The sequence below is a fragment of the Ceratotherium simum genome, chromosome 2 (genome assembly GCF_057802395.1).
Source record: "Ceratotherium simum simum isolate JZ-2026a chromosome 2, ASM5780239v1, whole genome shotgun sequence".
Lineage (NCBI taxonomy): Eukaryota > Metazoa > Chordata > Mammalia > Perissodactyla > Rhinocerotidae > Ceratotherium > Ceratotherium simum.
In genome coordinates, this window is record NC_141901.1 from 96,088,853 (window position 1) to 96,112,375 (window position 23,523).

The following is a 23,523-nucleotide window of genomic DNA, read 5'->3' on the forward strand; positions in this document are numbered from 1 at the left end:
AAGCAGTGCGTCGGTGTGCGCCTGGGATCCGAACCAGCGAACCCCGGGCCACCGCAGCGGAGCGCGCGCACTTAACCGCTTGCGCCACCAGGCCGGCCCCTGAGCCAGTGTTTTCAAACTTTCTTGACTATGACCCACGGTAAGAAATATATTTTATGTCTGTGACTCAGTACACACATACATATACATATTTCTTAAACAAAAGTATCAAAAAGCAATACTCTCACCACGTGCAAGGCACTCAGATTCTCTACTCTATTTCATTGTGCTTTTTAATGCTGATATCCACTGAAACAATTTCATGACCAGTAACTCAAGTAAGAAGTATAGGCAGTATATTAGGAGTTCTAATATAAGATACTACAATATTCCATTTTTTTAAAAATTTTTGTAATCTTTTCAAACTATATACAGATTTGATATTTTTCCCCCAACAACTTGTGATGCAAAATTTATGAAGCCTTAAAACCTTTCTTTCTTCCCAGAGAGTTCTAAAATACCCTGTTTGATAACAAGACCTAAAAAAATCAAAAGAATAGCAAAAAGACACCAAAATGCCCAGAGGAAGCCAGTTCTTTCGCCAATTCATGTATTTGTTTCCTTAAAATTGGATTAATAAGACTGAAACAACACACACACAATTTGGTATACTTTTTGGATGAACAACATGGTATGAAAAAATCAAGCGTTAGGATATTGGACAAGTAGATGAACTTTGAATCTTTGTAAAACATAAAAAAAAAAAAAAAATCTGTCCTATCTACCTAACGAAGTCATTCCGCATCAAACACAAATACATATGACAATTTGTTAATCTAAAACACGATACAAATGTAAGGTTCTCAATCAATGAAATATCACACCAATACATATCCAATAAAACTAAAATCTAGCCATATCAAATTGTTTATCTGTTGTCATAAAAACAAAGAATATAAAGATTTCGAGCAATATTGTAAGAAAAGTTTAAAGCCCCGATTAAAAGAAACAACACAGAGCAACCCACAAATTACAAATAAATTGCTCTTTCAACGTTCCTCCCTCTCCCTCTTCTCTCCCTCTCTGCTTGGAACATACAATGGAGCTGCTCCATATGAACATTTAACTTGCCCAAGTTCAATTATAACAACATGGCAAATACATATATAGCAAGAAAGAAAGAAGAGCTTAAACAGCACGGGCAAAGCTGCCTGTCATCTCACTCAGCCTGCTCTTCCCGAGGTTGGTCTTAGTGTCCATGTGGCTCCCAGGGTGTGAGCATCTCACTACACTGGGTGTGATGCTAACTTTTAGAAACACATTTTTCATTTAACATGGTCTCCACCTATAAGCAAACTACTGCCAAAAGAATAGCTAATTCTTCCAACACTAGAGAAAATAGCTTTGCTGCACTTACTGAGAGAATGCATATCTACTGGTTTCTATCAACCCCTTTTTTAAAGACTTGAGTTATTCTAATTCCATGCCTTTCTTTCCTTATGCAGATATAAAATACCATTTAACTATATTTTCCCCAAACAAGCAAACAAGCCAACAACCTTTCGTAAATCCGGGTTATGCTCCTATATCAGCTCATACACTCGTCAGTTCATATTTGACTTGAATTCTCAGGGCATTTGAAACTGTACACCACTCCACTCCTTAATTCCCTCGATACATTCATCCTGACTCTCCTCCTACCTGTCCAAGCCCTCCTTCCCCCACTTCCTCTGCCAGCTCTTTCTCCTCCACTCATACCTGTATGGTGGCAATCCTTAGGGGCCCTTCTTGGCACTCACAATTCAGAAACCTGGGAGTTACCCCAGACTCTTATCTCCCTCAAATCCCATGTAAAAAGAATCCTCAAATCCTACCCTCCAAACAGGTCATGAATCCACCCTCTTTTCTTCATTCCCCTAGCTTTTTCTGTTTTTAATCCCTTTCCCACAATGACAATAAAGTGATCTCTCAAAAACAGAAGTTTAGTTGTGTCTATTTACTGCCTAAAATGCAATGGTTTAGTACTGCCAAGGAAGCCAAGTCTCAGCTCAGTCATGATGCCCTTCGAGGCCCTTTATGATCTGACTCCAGCCTCATTCATCGTCATGCTTCCCCTCCCCACTACACTTCATTCTCCAACAACACTGAACTGTTTGCAGCTCCCTAGATATCTATATGTTACACGTGCAACTCCCCTGCCTATAGGATCTCTCCCCATATCTTCAGTCACTCCAAACCTTTTAGTTGGCTTTCAAATCCAGCACAGAGATCACTGCACCATGATCTCCAGGAAGCCCCCCCTGACACTCTCTTCTAGTTAGTGTTCCATTCTTTGTTTTATTATAAACCATTTCTTGTTTTATAATACATTTTTTATTGCAGTAACATTGGTTTATAACATTATATAAACTTCAGGTGTACATCATTATATTTCGATTTCTGTATAGATTCATCATGTTCACCACCCAAGGACTAATTACAATCCATCACCACACACATGTGCCTAATCACTCTTTTCACTCTCCTCCCTCCCCTCGTCCCCTCTGGTAACCACCAATCCAATCTCTGTCTCTATGTGTTTGTTGTTGTTTTTATGTTCTATTTATGAGTGAGATCATATGGTATTTGACTTTCTCCCTCTGACTTATTTCACTTAGCATAATACCCTCAAGATCCAACCATGTTGTCACAAATGGCAAGATTTCATCCTTTTGCATAATTGAGTAGTATTCCATTGTGTGTGTGTATATATATATCATATTTTCTTTATCCAGTCGTCCCTTGATAGGCACCTAGGTTGCTTCCAAGGCTTGGCTATTGAGAATAATGCTGCAACGAACACAGGGGTGCATACATCTCTATGCATTTGTGTTTTCATATTCTTTGGATAAACATCCAGCAGTGGAATAGCTGGATCATATGGTAGTTCTATTCTTAATTTTTTGAGGAACCTCCATACTGTTTTCCATAGTGGCTGCACCAGTTTGCACTCCCACCAGCAGTGTATGAGAGTTCCCTTCTCTCCACATCCTCTCCAACACATGTTATTTCTTGTCTTATTAATTATAGCCATTTTGACAGGTGTGAGGTGATATTGCATTGTAGTTTTGATTTGCATTTCCCTGATAGTTAATGATGTTGAACATCTTTTCATGTGCCTGTTGGCCATCTGTATATCTTCTTTGGAGAAATGTCTGTTCAGATCTTTTGCCCATTTTTTAATTGGGTTGTTAGTTTTTTTGTTGTTGAGATGTATGAGGTTCTTTATATATTTTGGATATGAACTTCTTATCAGATATATGGTTTGCAAATATCTTCTCCCAATTGTTAGGTTGCCTTTTCGTTTTGTTAATGGTTTCCTTTGCTGTGCAGAAACCTTTTAGTTTGATGTAGTCCCATTTGTTTATTTTTTCTATTGTTTCCTTTGCACGGTCAGACGTGGTACTTGAAAGCTGCTAAGACGAACATCAAAGAGCGTACTGCCTATGTTTTCTTCTAGAAGTTGCATGGTTTCAGGTCTTACATTCAAGTCTTTAATCTATTTTGAGATAATTTTTGTGTATGGTGTAAGATAATTATCTACTTTCATTCTTTTGCATGTGGCTGTCCAGTTTTCCCAACACCATTTATTGAAGAGACTTTCCTTTCTCCATTGTATGTTCTTGGTTCCCTTGTCAAAAACTAGCTATCCATAGATGTGTGGGTTTATTTCTGAGCTCTTGATTCCGTTCCATTGATCTCTGTGTTTGTTTTTGTGCCAGTACCATGCTGTTTTGGTTACCATAGGTTTGTAGTATATTTTGAAGTCAGGGAGTGTGATACCTCCAGCTTTGTTCTTTTTTCTCAGGATTCCTTTGGCTATTTGGGGTCTTTTGTTGTTTCATATAAATTGTAAGATTCTTTGTTCTATTTCTGTGCAGAATGTCATTGGAACTTTGATAAGGATTGCATTGAATCTGTAGATTGCTTTAGGAACTATGGACATTTTAACTATGTTAATTCTTTCAATCCAAGAGCACAGAATATCTTTCCATTTCTTTGTGTCTTCTTCAATTTCTTTCAACAATGTTTTATAGTCTTCAGTGTGCAGCTCTTTCACCTCTTTGGTTAAGTTTATTCCTAGGTATTTTATTCTTTTTGTTGCAATTAAAATGGGATGGTATTCTTAATTTCTCTTTCTGCTACTTCTTTGTTAGTGTATAGAAATGCAACCGATTTCTGTACATTGATTTTGTATCCTGCAACTTGACCATATTCATTTACTATTTCTAAAAGTTTTTTGGTGGATTCTTTAGGGTTTTCTATATATATGATCATGTCATCTGCAAACAGTCATAGTTTCACTTCTTCCTTTCCAATTTGGATCCTTTTTATTTCTTTTTCTTGCCTGATTGCTCTGGCTAGGACTTCCAATACTATGTTAAATAAAAGTGATGAAAGTGGGCATCCTTTTCTGGTTCCTGTTCTTAAGAGGGATAGCTTTCAGTTTTTTTTTTTTGTTTTTTTTTTTATAATTTTATTTATTTATTTTTCCCCCCAAAGCCCCAGTAGATAGTTGTACGTCATAGCTGCACATCCTTCTAGTTGCTGTATGTGGGACTCGGCCTCAGCATGGCCGGAGAAGCGGCGCGTCAGTGCACACCCGGGATCCGAACCCGGGTCGCCAGCAGCGGAGCGCGCGCACTTAACCGCTAAGCCACGGGGCCGGCCCAGCTTTCAGTTTTTATCCATTGAGAATGATATTAGCTGTGGGTATGTCATCTATGGCCTTTATTACATTGAGGTACTTTCATTCTATACCAATTTTATTCAGAGTTTTTATCATAAATGGATGCTGTATCTTGTCAAATGCTTTCTCTACATCTACTGAGATAATCATGTGATTTTTATTCTTCATTTTGTTAATGTGGTGTATCATGTTGATTGATTTACAGATGTTGACCCATCCCTGCATCTCTGGAATAAATCCCACTTGATCATGGTGTATGATCCTTTGAACGTATTGTTGTATTCGATTTGCTAGTATTTTGTTGAGGACTTTTGCATCAATGTTCACCAGTGATAATGGCCTGTAATTTTCTTTTTTTGTGTTGTCCTTGTCTGGTTTTGGTATCAGGGTAATGTAGGCTTCGCGGAATGAGTTAGGAAGCTTCCGCTCCTCTTCCATTTTTTGGAAGAGTTTGAGAAGGACAGGTATTAATTCTTCCTTGAATGTTTTTGTAGAATTTACCAGGGAAGCCATCTGGTCCTGGACTCTTATTTTTGGGGGGGTTTTTGATTACTGTTTCGATCTCCTTACCGGTGATTGTTCTATTCAAATTCTTTTTCTTCTTGATTCTGTTTTGGAAGGTTGTATGATTATAAGAATTTAGTTGTTGTTGTTGTTGTTGTTGTTTGTGAGGAAGATCGGCCCTGAGCTAACACCTGCCAATCCTCCTCTTTTTGCTGAGGAAGACTGGCCCTGGGCCAACATCCATGTCCATCTTCCTCCACTTTATATGGGATGCCGCCACAGCATGGCTTGACAAGCGGTGCGTCAGTGCGCGCCGGGGATCTGAACCAGCAAACCCCAGGCTGCCGCAGCAGAGCATGCAGACCTAACCGCTTGCGCCACTGGGCCGGCCCCTGTATGATTCTAAGAATTTATCCATTTCTTCTAGATTATCCAATTTGTTGGCGTATAGCTTTTCATAGTATTCTCTTATAATCTTTTGTATTTCTCAGGTGTCCATTGTAATTTCTCCTCTTTCATTTCTGATTTTATTTATTTGAGCCTTCTCTCTTTTTTCCTTGGTGAGTCTAGCTACAGGTTTGTCAATTTTGTTTATCTTTTCAAAGAGGCAGCTCTGAGTTCCATTGATTTTGTCTAATTTTTTTTTAGTCTCTATTTCAATTATTTCTGCTCTGATTTTTATTATTTCCTTCCTTCTACTGATTTGAGGCTTTGTTTGTTCTTCTTTTCCCAGTTCCTTTAGGTGCACTGTTAGATTGTTTATTTGAGATTTTTCTTGTTTGTTGAGGTATGCCTGTATTGCTATAAACTTCCCTCTTAGAACCACTTTTGCTGTATCCCATAAATTTTGGCATGTCCTATTTTCATTTTTATTTGTCTCCAGGCATTTTTTGATTTCTCCTTTGATTACTTCGTTGACCCAATCATCATTCAGTAGCATTTTGTTTAATCTCCACATATTTGTGGCTTTTCCACTTTTCTTCCTGTAGTTGATTTCTAGTTTCATATTGTTTTGGTCAGAAAAGATGCTTAGTATTATTTCAATCTTCTTAAATTTATTGATACTTGTTTTGTGGCCTAATATGTGATCTATCCTGGAGAATGTTCCATTTGCATTTGAAAAGAACGTGTATTCTGCAGTTTTTGGATGGAATGTTCTGTATATATCTGCTAAGTGCATCTGGTCTAATGTGTCACTTAAGGCTAATGTTTCCTTATTGATCTTCCACTTGGATGATCTATCCATTGGTGTAAGTGGAGTGTTCAATTCCCCTACCATCATTGTGTTGCTGTCTATTTCTCCTTTTATGTCTGTTAGTAATTGCTTTGTATATTTAGGTGCTCCTATGTTGGGTGCATAGATATTTACAAACGTTATAGCCTCTTGTTGGATTGCTCCCTTTTTCAATATGTAGTGCCCTTCTTTGTCTCTTCTTTGTCGCTTTTGTTTTAAGGTCTATTTTGTCTGATATGAGTATTGCTACCCCAGCTTTCTTTTCATTGCCATTTACAGGGTGTATCTTTTTCTGTCCCTTCACTTTCAGTTTGTGAATGTCTTTAGGTCTAAAGTGTGTCTCTTGTATGCAGCATATATGGGTCTTGTTTTTTATCCAATCGGCCACCTATGCCTTTTGTTTGGAGCATTTAGTCCATTGACATTTAAAGTAGCTATTGGTAAGAATGTACTTATTGCCCTTTTGTTACTTTTTTTCTGGGTGTTTTAGTAGTTCTTCTCTGTTTCTTTCTTCTCTTGCTCTCTTCCCTTGCAGTTTGATGGCTTTCTTTAGTATTATGTTTGGGTTCCTTTCCTGTAATTTTTTTTGGATATTTGTTATAGGTTTGTGGTTTGTGATTACCATGAGGTTCATATATAATAACCTACGTATACAGCAATCTATATTATGTTGGTCTCTTTAGTTTGACTTCTTGCTAAAAACTCTACTCTTTTACTCCCCTCCTCCTCCATTTCATGTTTTGTTTTTTTTTTTAATAATTTTATTTATTTGTTTTTTTCCCCCAAAGCCCCAGTAGATAGTTGTATGTCATAGCTGCACATCCTTCTAGTTGCTGTATGTGGGACACGGCCTCAGCATGGCCGGAGAAGCGGTGCGTCGGTGCGTGCCCGGGATCCGAACCCGGGCCGCCAGCAGCGGAGTGCGCGCACTTAACCACTAAGCCACGGGGCCGGCCCCAATTGCATGTTTTTGATATCATATCTAACCTCTTTTTTGTGTGCCTGTATCCATTATTCCTATCATGGAAATAGATAACTTTAGTACTTTGGTCTTTTGACCTTCACATTAGCTTCATAGGTGGTTGATCTTCTACCTTTACTGTATATTTGCCTTTACCAGTGATTTTATTGGGTTTTTTTTAAAAAATAATTTTCTTATGCCTATTTGTGGTCTTTTCTTTTCCACTTAAATAAATCCCTTTAGCATTTCTTGTAAGGCTGGTTTCTTGGTGATAAACTCCTTTAGTTTTTGTTTGTCTGGGAAACTCTTTATCTCTCCTTCCATTCTGCATGATAACCCTGCCGGGTAGAGTATTCTTGGTTGTAGGTTTTTTCTCTTTCAGCACATTAAATATATTGTGCCACTCCCTTCTAGCCTGAAAAGTTTCTGCTGAGAAGTAAGCTGATAGCCTTATGGGGTTTCCTTTGTATGTAACTTGTTGCCTTTCTCTTGCAGCTTTTAGGATTCTCTCTTTAATTGTTCACATTTTAATTATAATATGTCTTGGTGTGGGCCTCCTTGGGGTCATCTTGTTTGGTGCTCTCTGTGCTTCCTGTACCTGGATGTCTGTTACCTTCCTTAGCTTAGGGAATTTTTCAGCTATTATTTCTTCAAATAGATCCTCTGCCCCTTTGTCTCTCTCTTCTCCTTCTGGGACACCTATAACACAGATGTTAGTGCACTTGATGTTGTCCCAGAGGTCCCTTAGATTGTCCTTGTTCTTTCCAATTCTTTTTTCTTTTATCTGTTCAGCTTGAGTGATTTCCTCTACTCTTTCATCCAGCTTGCTGATCCATTCTTCCGTACCATCTACGCTGCTTATGAGTCCCTCTAATGAATTTTTCATTTCCAATATTGTATTCTTCATTTCTGATTGGTTCTTTTTTATATTTTCAAATTCTTTGTTGAAGTTCTCACTGAGTTCATCCATTCTTCTCCCAAGATCAGTGAGCATCCTTATGACTATAAGGAATTTGCACTCTTCATCAGGTATATTATTTATCTCTGTTTCATTTAGTTCTTTTTCTGAGGATTTGTCCTGTTCCCTTATTTGGAACATATTCCTTTGTCTCCTCATTTTGCCTCTTTCTCTGTGCTTATACCTGTGTAGTAGGTAGCTACATCTCCCGATCTTGGAGAGGTGGCCTTATGTAAGAGATGCCTTATGAGGCTGAGCAGTGTGCTTCTCTCTCATCACCAGTTCCAAATGTTCCAAGAGTGTCCCCCCTGTGTGGCTATTTGTGTTCTTCTGTTGTGGCAGGGTTGCTCTTGCTGCAGGTGCCCAGGGAGGCTAGGCTGTCCCCCTGGCTGGCTGGTTGTAATACTCAGCTGTATGTGGCTGCTATGGTCCCTTCAGTCACTTTATCGGGCATGGGGAGCCCCAGCACAGTTGGCTACAAGGTCTAATAGCACATTCCTGTTGTAGTTTTTCTGTTAAGTGAGTAGGCCCCCAGCGTGGCTGCTTACTAGGCTCAGGGGCTTACAATTGTTGTAGGCATCCAGCCTGCAAGGCTGTTGTCAGCTCTCTCAGGAGTGCAGCTGGGTGGGGCCGGCCCCAGGCATGGCAGCACACAGTTGTTTCAGGCTTTGGAAGGTGGGGCCGATCCCTTATGTGGCTGTTTGAGAAGCACAAGTCTGCTGCAGCTGACAAGCTCACCACCCACAGGGCCACACATGCTGTCAACACAGTCCTGCCCTGTGCACACACCCGGACCCACTGAATTAGACCCACTCACTAAGCAGCAGAGGCCCCACACACTCCACCATCGCAGGCCCGCCCCTCTTGCACACCCTGCCCCTCAGAGGCAGACCCACTTGCCCTGCTGCAGAGGTCCCACACACCCCGCCTATGTTGGCCCACAAGTTGCACAAGGGCTTGCTGTTGGGTGTAGCCAGTCCCTAGGGTGGGCTGCCTACCCTGGCTGAGCTGGATTAAACCAGTGCTCTAGTGGGTGGGGCAGAGCCCTGCGCTAATAAGCCAGGGGAAGAACTCCAATGGTGTTTGCCAGTGCCTGTGTCAGCACACCTGTACTAGGTCACAATAATGGCTACCGCCAGTGTCTCAGTCCCTTGAGAGGTCTCATCTCTCACTGAGACACACTCAGAGCCTATCAGGTGAGTCTCTTTTCACCAAAGGACTGTGCACCTTTCTTTCCTGTGATTTTAGGTCGCTTTCCCAAATGGATGGATTTGTGCATGGGCCCTTTAAGAGCAGGCTTTATTTCTCCTTATATCCGATAGCTTTTTTGGAGGTATTCTCCGTTGTTGTTAATGGACAGCAAAGCCAGATATTAGGACACTCAGTTGTGCTGAGTTCAAAAACTGCTTATTGTGGCATAGCTCCCCCCGCTCAGATTCTCCACTCCTCCAGGGAAGGCTTAGGATTGCTCCCAGCTGTGAAGTGCTGAGGCTAGAAAGTGGCCTTTTTCTTTCCAGAAATTTCTGCCTCTTCCATCTCAGTCGGCACTGTCTCTTCTTGTGGGGGTTCTTTTTATCCAGTTTTCAGTTCTCTCTCAGGGGTAATTGTTCCAAGAGTAGTTGTAAATTTGTTGTGTCCATGGGAGGAGGTCAGTTCAGAGTCCACTTATGCCACCATCTTGACAGCGGATCTTACTATAGTTCTGTATCTTGAACACTGATTGGATTGTTGCACAAATCACACTGTATTATAATCTATCTGTTTAGACATCCGCTACCCTACTAACTGTGAGCTCCCTAATTACTAATGAACGTATCTCCATCAGCTACTGTTAAATGTTAGCTGAATGGATGAATCTATATACACACAGATTAACAACCAATCAATTTAAAAACTGACAACTTCCTATTTTCCCTCCCTGAAGTACCCGCATTTGCTCAACTCAAACGAAGTATTTTATGGTAGAATTTAGTTAACATAATGAAGCAAATTTAAAAGTTCAGGCAGTAAGGAAAAGAGTTCACTGATTCTCTTCTATAGCTTCTTTCATTTCTTTCCAAGGCCACAAATTATCTAAAAAAAAAAGTCCAGGGCCGGCCCGGTGGTGCAAGTGGTTAAGTGCGCGCGCTCCGCTGTGGCGGCCCAGGGTTCGCCGGTTCAGATCCTGGGCGCACACCGACGCACCGCTTGACAAGCCATGCTGTGGCAGAGTCCTACATAAAGTGGAGGAAGATGGGCACGAATGTTAACCCAGGGCCAAGTCTTCCTCAGCAAAAAAAGAGGAGGATTGGCAGATGTTAGCACAGGGCTGATCTTCCTCACAAAAAAAAAAAGCCCAATTTTTTTCATATTGACTCTTGTGGAAATGGCAGACGTCACTCTACAGAGAAAAGGCTGTAAGGGATTTGGAGATTAATTCTATTTCCATTTTCCTATTGAAATTTTACAATTCCATAATTGGATCCCATCCTTTCACAAGTCATAACGTTATTTATCCTTTTGCCATTGCTTGCTCTACTAATTAATTTATTATTGGGACAAACTTGATGGCAAGCATGTGAAAACTTTTTCTCCTAATGTATCCTATTTTAATACAATTATTTCTTCTTATCTACTATAGACAGCTCTGATTGTGAGGTCACGGTTTATAACTGTAACCATCTTTTATCAATCTATTTACTATTTTGTTTCTTCAGGCACCACTGTAGCTACTAAAATCCAAGGCAACATCATTTAGAACAATTAATGAGTTCCTTTGTTGTATTATTTTAGTGGGTGATTTATGGTTTATAGTATACATCTTTAATTTATCACAGTTACCATCAAGTGATATGAACACTTCATGTATAGTCTAAGAACTTTACAACAGTATACTTCCATTCCTCCCCAACCAGCCTTTGTATTACTGTTGTCATACATTTTATTTCTACCTGTGTTAGAATCTCCACAATATACTGTTATTATTTTCACTTTAAACAGTCAATTATCTTTTAAAGAGATTTAAATATTAAGAAAACAGTCTTTACCCACATAATAACTATATCTAGTATTCTTCATTTTTTCATGTAGATCCAGATTTCTGTCTATTATCACTTTCTTCATGCTTAAAGGACTTCCTTAAGTATTTCCTATAATGCAGGTCTGATGGTGATGAATTCTTTTAGCTTTTATATGACTGAAAAACATCTTTCTTCACCCTCATTCTTGAAAGATATTTTTGGTGGGTAAATAATTCTATGTTTTTTTTTACTGAGGTATAATTATTATTATTATTTTTGTGTGTGTGTAAGGAAGATCAGCCCTGAGCTAACATCTGCCAATCCTCCTCTTTTTGCTGAGGAAGACTGGCCTTGGGCTAACATCCGTGCCCATCTTCCTCCACTTTACATGGGACACTGCCACGGCATGGCCTGACAAGCAGTGCGTCGGTGCGCACCCAGGATCTGAACTGGTGAACCCCAGTCCACCGCAGCAGAGCGAAGGCACTTAACCACTTGCACCACTGGGCTGGCCCCCTACTGACGTATAATTAACATATAACATTATATTAGTTCCAGGTGTACAACGTAACGATTCAATACGTTTATATATTACAAAATAATCACAATAAGTCTAGTTAACATCCATCATCACACAGAGTTATCAATATTTGTTTCTTGTGATGTGAACTTGTAAGATCTACTCTCTTAGCAACTTTCAAATATGCAATACAGTATTATTAACTATAGCCATCATGCTGCACATTACATCTCCAGGACTTATTTATTTTATAACTGGAAATTTTTACCTTTTAACCTCCTTCACCCTTTTTGCCCACCCCCTACCCCCTGCCTCTGGCAACCACTAATCTGTTCTCTGTATCTATGAGCTCAGTTTTTTTGGTTTTAGATTCCACATATGAGATCATACAGTATTTGTTTTTCTGTCTGACATTTGACTTAGCATAATGCCCTCAAAGTCCATCCATGTTGTTGCAAATGGCAAGATTTCATTCTATGGCTGATTGATATTCCACTGTGTGTGTATATATATATATCAGATTTTCTTCATTCACTCATTCATCATTAGACACTTAGGTTGTTTCCATGTCTTGGCTACTGTAAATAATCCTACAATGAACATATGGGTGCAGATATCTTTTCGAGTTGGTGTTTTCATTTTCTTCAGATAATATCCAGAAGTAGAATTGCTGGCTTATATGGTACTTCTATTTTTAAATTTTTGAGGAACCTACATACTGTTCTCCATAGTGGCTGCACCAATTTACATTCTCACCAACAGTGCACGACGGTTCCTTCTTGTCCAGATCCTCACCAGCACTTGTTATCTCTTGTCTTTTTGATAGTAGCCATTCTAACAGATAAAGGTGATATCTCATTGTGGTTTTGATTTGCATTGCCCTGATGGTTAGCAATGTTGACCATCTTTTCATGTATCTGTTGGCCATCTGTATATCTTCTCTGGAAAATGCCTATTCAGATCCTCTGCCCAGGTTTTAATCAGATTGTTTTTCTGCCATTGAGTTGTATGAGTTTTTTTATATATTTTACATATGAACCCCTTATCAGATATATGATTTGCAAATATTTTCTCCCATTAGTAGGTTGCCTTTTCATTTTCTTAACTGTCTCCTGTGCTGTGCATAAGCTCTTTAGTTTGATGTCATCCCACTTATATATCCTTGCTTTGGTTGCCTTTGCTTTTGTGTCAAATCCAAAAAATCATCACTAAGACCAATGCCAAGGAGCTTACAGCCTATGTTTTCTTCTAGGAGTTGTATGGTTTCGGGTCTTATGTTCAATCTTTACTTTGAGATAAGTTTTGTGTATGGTGTAAGACAGTGGTCCAGTTTTCTCAACATCATTTATTGAAGAGACTGTCCTTTCCTCGTTGTATATTCTTGGCTCCTTTGTCATAAATTAATTGACCATATATGTGGCAGTTTATTTCTGGGGTCTCTATTCTGTTCCATTTATCTATGTATCTATTATTTTTATGCCAATACCATACTGTTTTGATTACTATAGCTTTACAATATAGTTTGAAATCAGGGATGATGATGCCTCCAGCATTGTTCTTCTTTCTCAGGATTCCTTTGACTATTCGGGGTCTTTTGTGGTTCCATACAAATTTTAGGATTATTTGTCCTATTTCTACAAAAAATGGCTTGGAATTTTGATAGACATTGCATTGAATCTGTAGATTGCTTTGGGTAGTACGGACATTTTAATAATGTTAATTCTTCCAATTCATGAGCAATTCCAATTCCATTTACTTGTGTCTTCTTCAATTTCTCCCATTAATGTCAATTTGTATGTTGATCATTTTTTTCTTTCAGTAAAGAAAGAAAGATGTTCTCCCATGTCCTTCTCACTTGCCTTGTTTCCAGAAGATTTGCATCATCTTTATCTTTGTCCCTCTAAACATAATGTGTCCTTTTTTTCTGGCTGCTTTTAGGATTGTCTCTTTATCACTAATTGTAAGCAATTTGATTATAAGTTTTGTGCTTGGGGTTGGTTAAGCTTTGTGGGTCTCTGGGTTTAGAGTTTTCATCAAATTTGGAAATTTTTCAGCCATTAATTCTTTACTATAATGAATTATTAATGGCTTTTAATTCTTTAAATATTTTTTCTGTACTAGTCCTTCTCTCTTTCAGAAACTCCAATTACTCCAATATTAGGACCCTTGAAGTTGGCCCACAGTTCGCTGATACTCTGTTCATGTTTTATAGTCTTTTTTTCTCTCATTTCATTTCAGATAGTTTCTATCTCTATGTATTCATGTTCACTAACCTTTTCTTCTGCAAGTTCTACTCTGCTGTTAATCCTATCCGGTGTATTTTTCATCTCAGACATTGTAGTTTTCATCTCTAGAAGTTGGACTTGAGTATTTTTTAATATATTCCATGTCTCTACTTAAAATTTTTACTATAAGTTCTTGTACATAAAGAACACAGTTATAAAAACTATTTTTTTCTTGTAAAATGCCACTTTATGAAGTTGTATTTTTTTTTTTTTTGGCTTAAAACAACTCAGATTTATTGTTTTACCGTTCTGTAGGTTAGCAGTCTGACATGGGTCTCCATGGGCTAAAATCAAGGTATTGGCAGAGCTAGGTTCTTTTTGGGGGACCCTAAAGGTTAAGCCATTTCCTAGCCTTTTCAAGCTTCTAGAGACCACCACATTCCTTAGCCTATGGGCCCCCTCCTCCACCCTCAAAACCAAGAACTCTGCATCTCTCTGGCCTTGCTTCCCTTGTTGTATCTTTTTTTCTACTTGACTGCTTCACTTTCCCTTTTTTTTTATTGATGTTTTAATAGTTTATAACATTGTGAAATTATGGGTTGTACATTTTTGTTTGTCCATCACCATATATATGTCTCCCTTCACCCCTTGTGCCCACTCCCTACCCCCATTACCCCTGGTAACCACAATACAGTTTTCTCTGTCCATGTGTTGGTTTATATTCCACATATGAGTGAGATCATACAGTGTTTGTCTTTCTCTTTCTAGCTTATTTCACTTAACATAATACCCTCCAGGCCCATCCATGTTGTTGCAAATGGGACGATTTTGTCTTTTTTTATGGCTGAGTAGTATTCCATTGTATATATATACCACATTTTCTTAATCCAATCATCAGTCGAGGGACACTTGGGTTTCTTCCACTTCTTGGCTATGGTGAATAATGCTGCAATGAACATAGGGGCGCATAAGCCTCTTTGGATTGTTGATTTCAGGTTTGTTGAATAGATTCCCAGTAATGGGATAGCTGGATCATAGGGTATTTCTATTGTTAATTCTTTGAGGAATCTCCATACCATTTTCCATAGAGGCTGCACCAGTTTGCATTCCCACCAGCTGTGTATGAGGGTTCCTGTTTCTCCACATCCTCTCCAACATTTGTTGATTTTTGTCTTGGTGATTATAGCCATTCTAATGGGCATGAGGTGATATCTTAGTGTTGTTTTGATTTGCATTTCCCTGATGATTAGTGATGTTGAACATCTTTTCATGTGCCTATTGGCCATCTGTATATCTTCTTTGAAGATGTGTCTATTCATTTCCTCTGCCCATTTTTTGATCGGGTTGTTTGTTTTTTTGTTGTTCAGTTGTGTGAGTTCTTTATATATTATGGAGATTAACCCCTTGTCAGATATATGTTTTGCAAATATTTTCTCCCAGCTGGTGGGTTGTCTGTTCATCTTCATTCTGGTTTCATTATAAAAGCTATTTTAATGTCCATTTTCATTAATTCCTCTGTTTCAATTCCAGGTTTGTTTCAACTGATTGATTTTTCTCCTCATTATGGGTTGTATTTTTCTGCTTCTTTGCCATGTCTGGTAATTTTTTATTGGATACCAGACACTGTAAATTTTTACATTATTGGATGCTGGATGTTTTTGTATTCATAGAAATATTCTTGAGTGTTGTTCTAGGATACGGTTAAGTTACCAGGAAACTCCTTGATCCTTTCTGGTCTCACTTTTAAATTTTGTTAGGTAAGACCAGAGCATCACCAGTCTAGAGTTAATTTTCTCCATTCTTGAGACAAAACACTTCTAAATACTCTTCCTGATGCACGATGAGTTATGAGGTTTATCATCTTAGCTGGTGGGAACAGCACTATTCCTGGTCCTCTGTGAGCTGCGAAGACTATTACGTCTAATCCCTTTGTCAATATTTAGTAACATTGAAATTATGCATAACCTATGACCCAGTAATTCAATTGTGGACAAACAGCTGCAATGTCTATTAGACGACAAGTGAAAGCATATTCACTGCAGCATTGTTTGAAATACCAGAAAAGGTAAAGCTTCCTAAATGCCCATCAGTGATGGATAGATTTATCGATGATGATAAACTCACAACACAGAATAATATGGTGTAGTTTAAACCAATAAACTAGAGCTATACGTACCAATGTTGAAAGATCTGAAAAATAAGGTAGAGTTAAAAAAAAGCAAGTTGCTAAAAAAAAAATACAGCAGAATACCACTTATGTAAGTTTTTAAAAATACCTAGAAAACACTAAGAATTAAACACATAGTAAAATTACAAATATTAGTCAAGATACTTTGTTAACAAACAGCTCCACAATCTCGCTGGCTTAACAAAACAGAAGGGTTTTGTTGTTGTTGTTCATGCTGCAGACTGCATGCCGGAAGGAAGGAAGGAAGAAGATTTTGCTCATTGCAGCCACTCTGGGACCTAAGCTGAAAGAGGTTCTACCTCCTTCCTCGATTACTTTAGCAAGAGGGAGGGTGAACAGTGAATTGCATGCCAGCTCTGAAGTCTTCCACCTAGAAGGGATACATATCATTTCCACTTGCACTCCATTCAGCAAAAAGCAAACCACAAGTCCACCTCTAACTTCAAAGAGGGACAGGGAAGTACTATCTGACCTCACGCCCAGCAGAAAAAGAACAGGAATCTGTGAACAGCTCTAGTGACTATATACACAATATAATGGCAGAGCTGGAAAATAAGCTCCAAATTCGTAAGTGCTTGCCCCTAGGTAAGGAGGGAGGGAGGGAATGGAATAAGAGAGAGGTAGAAATTGGATTTCATCTTAATCTGTAATGTTCCTTTTCACAATTTTGTTTAAAAGTCAGAGAAAATAAATGCAGAATTCCTGAACGTAATACTACCAGAGATTTTTATTCAATACATCTACATTAGGGCTCCAGTATCTATATATTTTTAAAGACAAAAAAATACGTAAAACAATTTTTTGAGGTATAATTGACAAATAACATTATATTAGTTTCAGGTACACAACATAATCATTCAATATTTGTATATATTGTGAAATAATAACCACAATAAGTCCCGTGAACATCCATCACCATACGTAGTTACAATTTTTTTTCCTGTAATGAGAACTGTTAAGATTGACTCTCTTCGCAACTTTCAAATATGCAACAGAGTATTATTAACTATAGTCACCATGCTGCACATCACATCCCTAGTGCTTACTTATTTTAAAACTGGAAGTCTGTACTTTTGACCCCCTTCCCCCATTTTGTCCAAACCCCCACAAAAAACATTTTAAAAACAAAATATTTTAATAAAACATTTGCTAATTTGGGAGAGGGTGTGTATGTATGGTTATATCATCCTCCATACTTTACCTTATTTTTTTTTTTTTTACATCTCAAAAGAAATAATACTCAAAGGAAATAATCTAGTTTAGTCTTTTAATTTCATAGATGTAAAACTAATACCCAGAAAAATTAAGCAGTTTTCCCAATATGCCCAGCTAAAAGTCACATCACACAATCTATTCACTAAGTCCAGTAATATGTTATTAAAATTGAAGGATACCAAGCCTATTAATAACACTCATTATAATATCATAAAATATTAGAACATTCATTATAAAAATTCGTAAAGCTCTAGTAATACTAAATTTATGTGATTAAAATTTAGGATACTAATATTACCTTCAGGAAATAATTTGTGTAACATTTATATGATTTAATGCTTAAGAATTTCAGAGATTAGCTTAAGAATGAAAAAACACTAAACTTTCTTGTTCTATATTGACTATATTTAGAATCAAAATGAAATCAGACACTTAGAACTGAAATCTTACCTGTTCGTTTATTTCTGTCCACATAACAATACTTTAACTCATAGTCTTGTAATAAATCATGAACTTCCTGAAAGAGACAAAACGTGAGTTCAATAAACACACAAATGCAGACAGTGGACAATCCAGCTGTATTTGCCTACCACCACTACCACCACAATCACCACCATCACCACCACCAGACCCCATGTGAAAAATCTCCCATTACTTATTAAATTAAAGGCATTCAAGGCCCAGCAGATATGGCACCAACCTACCTGCTCAAATATATCCCCCAATACACCCCCTGCACGGACCCACATTCCTGCTGGAATGATCATCCTCTGCTTCGTGAATGTACCAGGCACAGCCCTTACTCTGAATTTCTGCTTACGCTGGTGCCTTGACCCAGCATGGGGCAAACATACCACAAAGCTTCCAAACTTCACCTGAAATCACATCCATCCTTTGAAGTCCCAGCTCAAATGTTCTTCCATGAAGCTTTTCCAACTCTTTTCCACAAAATGACACCTCTCCACCCCTAATGCTAACAACCGTCATACTTTACTTATGCCTATCTCATAGAAATAATATTCAACATTTCTATTTGTGTACTACATACTAAGTTTATAACAAGTAACACACTTGTAGATGCTCATAGTACCGGCATGTAGGATAAATAAACTATAAACCTAATTTAGGGATTCCTGGGTATGAAAACAAGGAACCAGCACTCAGGTACGGTTTGGAGTCCCATTTATTTCCCGGTGGCTCCCCAAGATGTTTCAACTGGCTTTCGGGTCTGCGCTGCTTCTATTACTAATCCAGTCTGAACTTTTTCCTTCGGATATCATAAGTTCCATCCACCTGGAGGCCTGAAAGAGCCTATTTCCTCTGTATTTCCCTAATCCTTCCCGTTAAATTGATAATACTTAAATATAGGCACTGTATTTCATATATTTGTATATTATCTGTATTGCTTTGCATATGTTAAGCACTCAAATATACATTAAAGTGAATATAATTTAATTATTTCATCATTGAATTGATATTTGACCTTGAAAAATTTACTCATAACATACAATAGCTGCAAATTGTTTCAATTATTTTACTGAGATCATAATCGTTTATAACATTGTATAATTTCAGGTTTGCATTATTATTTATCAGTTTCTGTATAGACTGCATCATGCTCACCACCAATAGTCTAATTTTTATTTGCCACCATACATATGTGCCCCATTACCCCTTTTACCCATCCCTCCCTTCCCCTCTGGTAACCACTAATCTGTTCTAACCATGTGTTTGTTTATCTTCCACATATGAGTGAAATCATGCAGTGTTTGTCTTTCTCCGTCTGGCTTACTTCACTTAATATCATACTCTCAAGGTCCATCCATGTTGTTGCAAATGAGATGATTTTGTCTTTTGTGTGTGTGTGTGGTGACGCAGATTAGCCCTGAGCTAACATCTGTTGCCAATACTCCTCTTTTTGCTGAGGAAGATTGGTCCTGGGCTAACATCTGTGCCCATCTTCCTCTACTTTATATGTAGGACGCCTGCCACAGCATGGCTTGATAAGTGGTGCATAGGTCCATGCCCAGGATCTGAACCTGCGAACCCCAGGCTGTCAAAGCGGAGCATGACAGCCACAGAACTTAACCACTATGCCACTGGGCCGGCCCCCATTTTGTCTTTTTTCATGGCTTAGTATTCCATTATACATATACATATATACCACATCTTCTTTACCCACTTATCAGTTGATGGGCATTTGGGTTGCTTCCACATCTTGGCTATTGTGAATAACGCTGCAATAAACATAGGGGTGCATAAATCTCTTTGAATTGCTGATTTCAACATATTTGGATAAATACCCAGTAGTGGGATAGCTGGACCGTATGGTATTTCTATCTTTAATTTTTTGAGAAATCTCCATACTATTTTCCATAGTGGCTGCACCAGATTGCATACCCACAAGCAGTGTATGAGGGTTCTCTTTTCTCCACATCCTCTCCAACATTTGTTATTTTGTGTCTTGTTAATTATAGCCATTCTGAAAGGTATAAGATGATATCTCACTGTAGTTTTGATTTGCATTTCCCTAATAATTAGTGATGTTGAACACCTTTTCATGTGCCTATTGGGGCCATCTGTATATCTTCTTTGGAAAAATGTCTGTTCATATCCTCTGCCCCTTTTTTGATCAGGTTGGTTTTTTTTGTTGTTGTTGAGTTGAATGAGTTCTTTATATATTTTGGAAATTAACCCCTTGTTGGATATATGGTTTGCAAATATTTTCTACAAGTTGGTGGGTTGTCTTTTCATTTTGTTCATGTTTCCTTTGCCTTGCAGAAGCTTTTTAGTCTGCTGTAGTCCCATTTGTTCATTTTTTCTTTTGTTTTCTCTGCCTGAGTAGAAATGGTATTCAAAAAGATGCTGCTAAGACCGATGTCGAAGAGCATATTGCCTATATTTTCTTCTAGGAGTTTTATGGTTTCAGGTCTTACATTCAAGTCTTTAGCCCACTTTGAGTTAATTTTTGCGTATTGTATAAGATAATGGTCTACTTTCATTCTTTTGCATGTGGCTGTCCAGTTTTCCCAAAATTATTTATTGAAGAGACTTTCCTTTCTCCATTGTATGTTCTTGGCTCCCTTGTCAAAAATTAGCTGTCCACAGATGTGAGCGATTATTTCTGGGCTCTCGATTCTGTTCCATTGATCTGTGTGTTTGTTTTTGTGCCAATATTATGCTGTTTTGATTAGAATAGCTTTGTAGTATATTTTGAAGTCAGAGAGTGTGATACCTCCAGCTTTGTTCTTTTTTCTCAGGATCCCTTTGGCTATTCGGGGTCTTTTGTTGTTCCATATAAATTGTAGGATTCTTTATTCTATTTCTGTGCAGAATGTCATTGGGACTCTGATTGGGATTGCACTGAATCTGTAGATTACTTTCAGTAATATGGACATTTTAACTATGTTTATTCTTCCAATCCATGAGCATAGAATATCCTTCTATTTCTTTATGTCTTCTTCAGTTTCCTTCAATAATGTCTTATACTTTTTAGTGTACAGGTCTTTTGCATCGTTGGTTAAATTTATTCCTAGATATTTTATTCTTTTTGTTGAGCGTGTAAATAAGATTGTATTCTTGACTTCTCTTTCTGCTAGTTCATTATTAGCATATAGAAATGCAACTGATTTTTCTAAGTTGATTTTATACCCTGTAACTTTGCTGTAGTTGTTGATTATATCTAACAGTTTTCTGGTGGATTCTTTAGGGTCTTGTACATATAGAATTATGTTGTCTGCAAACAGCAAGAGTTTCACTTCCTCCTTTCCAATTTTGATACTTTTTCTTTCTTTCTCTTGCCTAATTGTTCTGGCCAAAACCTCCAGTGCTATACTGAACAGGAGGGGCGAGAGTGGCACCCTTGTCTTGTCCCTGTTCTCAGAGGGATGGTTTTCAGTTTTTCCCTGTTGAGTATGAAGTTGGCTGTGGGCCTGTCATATATAGCCTTCATTATGTTGAGGTACTTTTCTTCTATACCCCTTTTATTGAGAGTTTTTATCATAAATGGATGTTGGATCTTATCAAATGCTTTCTCTGCATCTACTGAAATGATCACATGGTTTTTATTCCTCATTTTGTTAATGTGGTGTATCACACTGATTGGTTTGCGGATGTGAAACCATCCCTGCGTCCCTGGTATAAATCCCACTTGATCATGGTGTATGATCCTTTTAAAGTATTGCTGTATTTGGTTTTCCAATATTTTTTTTCTTTTTTGTGTGTGTGAGGAAGATCAGCCCTGAACTAACATCCATACCAATCCTCCTCTTTTTTTGTTGTTGTTTTTTTGCTGAGGAAGTCTGGCCCTGGACTAACATCCATGCCCATCTTCCTCCACTTTATACGGGACGCCGCCACAGCATGGCCTGACAAGCAGTGCCTCTGTGCACGCCCAGGATCCGAACTCAGGCCACCAGCAGCGGAGTGCGTGCACTTAACTGCTATGCCATGGGGCCGGACCCATCAGTTTTCCAATATTTTGTTGAGGATTTTTGCATCTGTGTTCATCAGCAATATTGGCCTATAATTTTCCTTCTTTGCGTTGTCCTTGTCTGGCTTTGGGATCAGGGTGATGTTGACATCATAAAATGTGTTAGGAAGTGTTCCATCTTCTTCAATTTTTTGGAATTGTTTGAGAAGGATAGGTATTAAATCTTCTCTAAATGTTTGGTAGAATTCTTGACAGAAGCCATATGGTTCTGGACTTTTACTTTTTGGGAGGTTTTTGATTACTGTTTCAATCTCTTTACTTGTGATTGGTCTATTCCGATTCTCTATTTCTTCTTGATTCAGTTTTGGGAGGTTGTATGATTCTAAGAATTTATCCATTTCTTCTAGATTGTCCAACTTGTTGGCATATAGCTTTTCATAGTATTCTCTTATAATCTTTTGTAGTTCTGTGGTATCCATTGTAATTTCTCTGCTATCATTTCTAATATTATTTGTTTGAGCCTTCTCTCTTTTTTTCTTAGTGAGTCTGGCCTAAGGTTTGTCAATTTTGTTTACCTTCTCAAAGCACCAGCTCTTAGTTTCATTGATCCTTTCTACTGTTTTTTTGGTTTCAATTTCATTTATTTCTGATCTAATTTTTCTTATTTCCCTCCTTCTGCTGGCTTTGTTCTTCTTATTCTAGTTCTGTTAGGTGTAGTTTTAAGATTGCTTATTTGAGATTTTTCTCATTTGTTAAGGTGGGCCTGTATTGCTATGAATTTCCCTCTTAGGACTGCTTTTGCTGCATCCCATATGAGTTGGTATGGGTCCATTTTCATTTTTCTCCAGATATTTTTTGATTTCTCCTTTAATTTCTTCCGTGATCCATTGGTTGTTCAGAAGCATGTTATTTAGTCTCCACATATTTGTCATTTTCCCAGCTTTTTTCTTGTAGTTGACTTCTAGTTTCATAGCATTATGGTCAGAAAAGATGCTTGATATGATTTCAATCTTCTTAAATTTATTGAGGCTTGCCTTGTTTCCCAACATATGGTCTGTCTTTCAGAATGTTCCATGTGCACTTGAGAAGAATGTGCATTCTGCTGCTTTTGGATGGAGTGTTCTATATATATCTATTAAGTCCATCTGATCTAGCATTTCATTTAAATCCACTATTTCCTTGTTGACTTTCTGTCTGGATGATCTATCCACTGATGTAAGTGGTGTGTTGAGGTCCCCTACTATTATTGTGTTGCTGTTAATTTCTCCTATTAGGTCTGTTAATAGTTTCTTTATATACTTTGGTGCTCCTGTGTTAGGTGCATATGTATTCATAAGTGTTATGGCCTCTTGGTGGAATGTCCCTTTTATCATTATATACTGCCCCTCTTTGTCTCTCATTGTCTTTTTTATCTTGAAGTCTGCTTTGTCCGATATAAGTATGGCAACACCTGCTTTCTTTCATTTGCCATTTGCTTGGAGGATCGTCTTCCATCCCTTCACTCTGAGCCTATATTTCTCTTTAGAGCTGAGATGTATTCTCTGGAGGCACATATTGTTGGGTCTTGTTTTTTAATCCA

General features: G+C 38.1%; 1 protein-coding gene across 8 annotated transcripts in view; it reads right to left on the minus strand.

Annotated features, from left to right (window-relative positions):
- RAVER2 (ribonucleoprotein, PTB binding 2) overlaps positions 1 to 23,523 on the minus strand; it is a 108,033-nt gene that overhangs the window by 63,127 nt on the left and 21,383 nt on the right. For all 8 annotated transcript variants that reach the window (XM_087449495.1, XM_087449483.1, XM_087449490.1 and 5 more), the window contains one exon: positions 17,963 to 18,029. In XM_087449495.1, coding sequence (XP_087305621.1) covers positions 17,963 to 18,029 — 67 coding nt within the window. The remainder of the gene's footprint in view (positions 1 to 17,962; positions 18,030 to 23,523) is intronic.